Source organism: Myotis brandtii, unplaced genomic scaffold (assembly GCF_000412655.1).
Source record: "Myotis brandtii unplaced genomic scaffold, ASM41265v1 scaffold1292, whole genome shotgun sequence".
Lineage (NCBI taxonomy): Eukaryota > Metazoa > Chordata > Mammalia > Chiroptera > Vespertilionidae > Myotis > Myotis brandtii.
In genome coordinates this window covers 212,186-219,174 of record NW_005354560.1, presented here as the reverse complement: position 1 = coordinate 219,174, position 6,989 = coordinate 212,186, and the positions used below count along the sequence as shown (strand labels likewise).

The 6,989-nt window shown below is 35.7% G+C and overlaps 1 protein-coding gene across 5 annotated transcripts in view; it reads left to right on the top strand.

Moving 5' to 3' along the window:
• LOC102245069 (leukocyte surface antigen CD47-like) overlaps positions 1–6,989 on the top strand; it is a 137,518-nt gene that overhangs the window by 4,110 nt on the left and 126,419 nt on the right. For all 5 annotated transcript variants that reach the window (XM_014534367.1, XM_014534365.1, XM_014534366.1 and 2 more), the window contains exon 3: positions 6,061–6,408. In XM_014534367.1, the coding sequence (XP_014389853.1) occupies positions 6,061–6,408 (348 nt within the window). The remainder of the gene's footprint in view (positions 1–6,060; positions 6,409–6,989) is intronic.

Below are 6,989 nucleotides of genomic sequence, written 5' to 3'. Positions count from 1 at the left end.
TTTCTTCTGGGCATGCCCTTACCCTTAATGTATACAGAAAACCCACAGGGGGTGGGGTCAAAACTAAAATGCAAATATTATTATAATTCGTCCAGAGTTCCAGGAAGGTCACATTGGCATTGAGGTCATGTCCTTTTCCTCTGAGCTTGGGCCCAATACAGGCAGGTCCAAACCTGCCAACTGTCAGTCTGTGCTGCCCTTAGAGAGGAGGTCTGAAGGCAAAGTTGGTCCAACCCTTGTTCAGGGTAGGCCCTGCCCCAGCCACTCATTTAATTTCCTACACAACACTTTCAGATTCATTTACAAATGACTAGTAATCAAATGCCATTTGCTGGTAGCTACTAAAGTTTCAGTTGACCTTTGCAGTAAAATAAGTTATCTAAAATGCCCATTCCATCTAATTATAGCCAAACTATATAACACCCTGTATTGGTTTACAAGATGCAGAATGAATTATTATGCTCCATCCATCCCCCATGCCCCACATGTCAAATTATACTTTATTTAAAAGCACATCAACATTTTCAGTGGAATTCAAAAACTGGTAAATAAAACCTTACTCAAATAATGAGTAAATATATGAACTGTCAGTAGTTTAATGATTTTTCAAAGTGAGTTTTTAAAATCAAGGGTATACCTGATTAAAAAACAAGTTTATTGTCTAAGCATAGTAATAATTTGGCTTGCTCTCAATAAGATGTTTTCTTTTCTCCTAAAAATATATTACTTTTAAACACATGTTTCTATTTTGAGGAAGTAACTGCCCATGTAAAAGTCCTTATTTATGGCCCCGCCTCAGCGGTTTAGAGGCAGTGTGTTAAAGCATTAAACGAAATGTCTACTTTTAGGACATTTGTTCATGCTGTCATCTGTATTTTGGCAGATGTTTTATCTTTGCCACTGAGTTGTTAATGGAGATTTGAAAAGCTAGGTTCTAAATATGAAAAATAGGTGTTTTTCCCAAAATTAATAAATATTCTGAATCCAAAATTATCACTCATATTATTAAAACTGTGTGTATTCCTTAATGTTGATTCAACTATGGCTAGTATAGGCATTGCTTTTAATACATTAATGATATTTTTGTGACACAATTTTTATAAAGCTATTTACCCAACTTTTAGGTTTTGCTGTCATAACTATTTATACAAGATTTTAAAATTCTATATTTTTATATCTTGTGCCCAATAGAGTGCATTTGGGCTGCCATGAAGCTACTTTCACTTGTACAGCTATATTTTCTATGATAAAAGAAGAAGAAGAATAGTGTAGAATCAATTTTGCTAAACTCATTGTAATACTAAACTAAAAGTACAGAGCATCCAGGATATTTGATTCTGACAGACTTATATTAAACAATAGAACCTGGATTTCCCTTCTGTGTGGTTATGTGGAAGTAAGGCAGGAATTAGAGGTGATACCCTCCTCTATTTTCTTCCATACCCATGGAACAGTTGTATATGACTCCATATCTGGTCAACCCAGGGATTGAAAATATTTATGCATATTTCAATATGTGTCACACTGATGGGTTAAAAGAAAAGGCAGGGAATTGGGCAAGTGCAAGGTCTATCAAAATGTTTTTACCTGTTTCAAGCCACATATGAGCCCCCTTGCTATTTTTCATGCACTTTACAAGGCCTTCCTGGACATAGAGATGAATTTCGGATTCTATGCCTCTTAATAATATAAAATGCAGTTACTAGGTAGCAGGAATTTTGTTGTTTTTAATCCTTCACTGGTACTTAATATATTTTCAGTGCTTAAAAAGGCCTTAATACTGGATGTTACTGAATTTAAACTGCCCTTCTCCATGTAATTCTAGCTCAACCACTGCACTTCTTGTAAGGCCACTTTACAATTTAAAGGCTATTAATTTGAGTCAGAACTAGACACTCTGGAGACACCCCACTTTACCCCAGACCTTGTTTGATCTCTATTGAAGAGAGATCTAACTAAACCTCCTTTTTCTTTTTTTTTTTAACCTTAATTCTAACCCAATTCAGTTTGAAGCTCCAGTTTTTCATTCCAGGGTCAAGGTCTATGGCAAAACGGATTCATTTCTAGCAGGTATCTTTACTCATTAGCTTTGCTTCATTTACCTTAGTGACTGCTGGGATTTCTTACCCCATTCCTGAATAGCCATTCCAAGCAATTATTTTCCTACTCTACTTCAAAAAAAAAAAAAGTGGTTATGTGTGGTGTAGAATCTTTCAACTTCCCTCCCACCATTTCTAAACTTAGCTATATCATCTTAGGTAACATTCATCAGTTTCTCCATTCTCACCCAGTTTCAGAAGTATACATATTCACCTTTATAAGGATGCGAAGAAAAGGGAACACTCGTGCACTGCTGGTGGGAATGCAGACTGGTGCAACCACTATGGAAGACAGTATGGAGTTTCCTCAAAAAGTTAAAAATGGAACTCCCATTTGACCCAGTGATCCCACTTCTAGGAATATATCCCTAGAAATCAGAAACACCAATCAGAAAGGATATACGCATTCCTAGGTTCATAGCAGCACAATTTACCATAGCTAAGATCTGGAAACAGCCTAAGTGCCCATCAGCAGATGAATGGATTAGAAAACTGTGGTACATCTACACAATGGAATACTATGCTGCTGTAAAAAAGAAGGAATTCTTACCATTTGCAACAGCATGGATGGAACTGGAGAGCATTATGCTAAGTGAAATAAGCCAGTCAATGAAAGAAAAAGACCACATGATCTCACTCATTTATGGATAATAAAGACCATTATAAACTGATGAACAAAAATAGATACAGAGGCAGAGCAGCATTAATCAGACTGTCAAACTACAGCAGGAAGGCCGGGGAGGGTTGGGGGGCAGGCGGGGAGGGGAAGAGATCAACCCAAGGACTTGTATGCATGCATATAAGTATAACCAATAGACATAAGACACTGGGGGTAGGGAGGCCAGGGGAATGTCAAGGGAGACATATGTAATACTCTTTGTAATACTTTAAGCAATAAAACAAAATTTTTAAAAATAAATAAATAAATAAAAATAAATAAATAAATAAATAAATAAATACAAGAAGAACCAAAAAAATCTTGCCCTGTTCCTGTCGCCACAGTTCTTCCAATATCACCTTCTCAATCTGTTCTCTTTGACTGTCAAATTTAATGAAAGAATAGTTGCCTCTCCTTACTCCCCTCCCATTTATTCCAAATGCAGTATGACTTCTCATCCCACTAGTCTATTGACATTTTCCAGATACAGTACCCAGTGATGTAATTTTTCGTCTAGGGGCTCTTTGTACTTATCACACTTGACATCTATGTTGTTCATATCAAGAAATTTTCTTGATAACTATAGTGGAGGTCTTTGCGGAGTCACCTACTTCTCACACTACTACTCACTTCCTTAGTTTGTTCCTTTTTAACTATTTGCTCCATAATCATTGGCATTCTGCAACATTCAATTCTCTGATACCTGCTCTGTTACTTTGAAAGGACTCTCTGAACAATCATATTTATGCTCATGATTTCAATTATTAGCTATATTCTTGGTCTCTGAAGCTTTCACATACTTAGTAAATGCTCAATAAATGGCAGATAGAGTTGACTAACTTTGGCTCTTCCTGCAAAATTAAGGAACTCTTCCATCTCTCCTGCAACTGACTTAGTTGAAATTTTGCACTGAAATATGTAGCTTCATGATTCCATAATCAGGTTTATAGAAATAAGAAGTGGAGGGTTCTCTTGAAATATGGAAGAAGAACGAATCCTCTCTGATACAAATGTTTGTATTCCTTTCTTGGGACTCAGACTTTAACTTTTTTACATTCATAAGGAATGTAATGAGGCATACTTGCTGGACCCTGGGTTTAATCCATAGGCTACAAAATAAAGACATTGTCCTTGCTTTTCTACCGTTTCTCCTAATGGGGAGACCAATTAAATCAAGTATTAATTACAACATTTAGTAACAAGGGTAGTGACAGCACTTGAGAGGGAATCATGAGAGCAATAAAAAGAGATTGAATACAGTTGCATAGTGGTACGGAAGGGGAACAGGATTAAACATCTGAACTGTGATTTAGAAGGAAGAGCCAAAGTTAGTCACCTCTATCAGCCATTTATTGAAAATTTGCTAAGTATATGAAAGACATTGAGATAAGAACTTTGTGTTCCTTATCTCATTAAATCTCAACAAAATCTCCAGGAGGTATATACTATCACTTCCCATCATATAGATGAGGAAGTTGAGGTGCAGTGGTTAAATAATTTGCATATGATTATATTTCTAGAAGGGGCTAAGGCTAGAGCCAATGTCTGACTCTAAAATATGTGTTCTGACCTATACACCCAGAGAAGGGTATGATCCTCTAGGCTGGGGGAACATGTACAAAGGCATGGACATGAGAGAAATAATTCAGAACCTCATGATTTTGAAAAACACAATTGGAAATCCAGGTTTTGCCTGGGCTTCCTAATACAGGGATGGCTAGAAGAGTAGAGAACTGGGCAGAACTGAGCTTGTGAACCACAAGCTTGGTTCAGACTGCAAATTCCCAGAAACATAACAATTTGCACCTCCCAGTCAGAGAAGGTTTAGATCATTGTGTAAAAATGCTGTTTTGCCCAGTTTTTAGAGTATTACCTGCATATGTACAGCACAGCATTTGTGAGAGGGCACTTGTCCATGTATTTGCTCCTTTGATACTCGCCACAATTCTGTGAAGAGGGCCGGTGTTCCTTTCTGATCCTTTACTTGCAGAGCGTAAACCAAGGCCTAGAAAAGTTACCTGAATTGCTTAAGGTCACATACCGACAAGTGACAGGTAGAATTTGTACTCAGGCTTTCTGAACCTTGTTCAGTTCATATTTTACTATGCATCCTAGCATTCAACTCAATGGGCATTTAAAAAGTACTATGTTCATAGGATAAAAACATATTATGTTCCTGAATTTTATTCCCAATTTGTGTAAAAGGAAGAAATTGTAAGGATGAACTGTTAAAGTTGATATTTATATTTGTTAGTACTTTGTTGTTGTTGTTGTTTTCAGGGAAAATCCAACTAACTACTTATAGAGAAGAGTTAATAAATGGCTGAAAAATATAGAAGAAAACTACAATTTCTCTACAATTTGCACATTTTAGGTGAAAGATGAGTGATTGCAATTATCTTCCCAATCTCTATTTTGTAAGGCAACTGGTAGTTTATCCTATTGAGAAGAATTTAATAGGATATACCTACTTATCAGAAATATCTGTTCTTGATTTCAACTGTTTTGTAGCTTTATTTTGAGTGGTTTGTGGTTTTTAGGAGGAGGGAATACCTGTAAAATGCATTTGGAAATTTTTGTTCTATAGTTTCAATTAAATTTGGGAGGGAGAAAATGCCTTTCAATTGTATATATCTCTTAATAGTATTTGCATACCAAATGTCCATTGCTGTTTGTATTTTGCAATGGGATATAGCCAGAGAATATTTTTTCTCCTTAGCATTCTAAGACTTTCCATCTTAGATGTAAGAAGTGATTCATCTGATTTACTTTTTATATTAAAGTACAATATAGCTCACCACATTGCTTGGAGATGTAACCTAAAGATAGAGATAAACTTCATATGGGTTTAGCAAGTTCTGTTTGGAGGGAGTATATATAAATTGAGACAATATAATATTTGGTTTTATTTTCTGTTCAAAAATTTTCCATGGTAAGAACAATATTTTTCTACGTACATTAGTGAGCAACAATGATTTCTTCAAAGCTTCTGAAGCCAAATATACAACTTCATGTTCCAACACAGGTTGCTGAATTTATTACCAATACTTTTGGTAATGTGTACTGTGTATTACTGAGAATGAATAAAGAATAGTTACAATGGTGTCTACCGTCTGTGCAGGTTAATATTAAAATACATTGTTTCACTTTTTTACCTGGTCTGCCTTCTTTGTATAGCTGCACTGCATACTTAAGGGGACAATTGAAGCATTGATCTTTTATCTTCAGGATTTGTAACATACCTAAGACCTTAATTTATAGAATTCTATAGTGAAATGAAACTATTTTCTTTTTCTTTTCCAGGTTCAGCTCAGCTAATATTTAATATAACCGACTCTGTAGAATACACCAAAGATAATAAAACTATTCTCATCCCATGCATAGTCAATAATTTGGGGGCAAAGGACCTTGAAGAAATGTTTGTAAAGTGGAGATTCAGAGGTAAACAAATTTTCTACTATGATGGATATAAAAATGAATCTCAGTCCACCAGTGACTTTTCGAGTGCATACTTCGTACCAGACACACTGCTATCAGGCAATGCCTCATTGATTATGGACAAGAGTGATGCTGTCCCAGGAAACTACACTTGTGAAGTAACAGAATTAACTAGAGAAGGCGAAACCACCATAGAACTAAAATATCGTATTGGTAAGAATTTCATAATCTTCCCTTTTATTTGTCCTGCAGTAGCCTAATCCTATGAGAATTGAGGCACAATGGGACTAGGGACTCCTTTGAATCAAAAAGTAGTTTATGACTATTAATGATTATGTAATATTTAGCAGCTTTAAGATTATGACTTTACTTGGTCTACTTTTCATAATAAAACTCCTTTGCTGTGATATTTGTATATTATTAGGTTCTCAAACTTTTGTTCTGAGAACTGTTCTGATGGTGTAGAGGTCCAGGCATCATTTAATCTGCATTTCTGTTTGCTGCTATCAAAAGTACTACCTTTCATGTGATTAATTTTCCATGATCTTTTCAATGATGTAGCTTTTTTATTACCTGCACTTTGGTCAAGGGCTGACAAGTCCCAGCCATGCTCCAGCTGGAAAAAAAAATAGATCAGAAAGAAAACCACAAAATCAAAAATCAGGTCATAATGATGTTTCCTTGAGGTTTCCTGCTATGGTGTTTGTTCTTTTTCTTGGTCAAGATGAGGGAGAGCTAGGGATCTAATAGAATTAATTTGAATTCAGCCTTGGTTATAGCACCATGATTGTGCC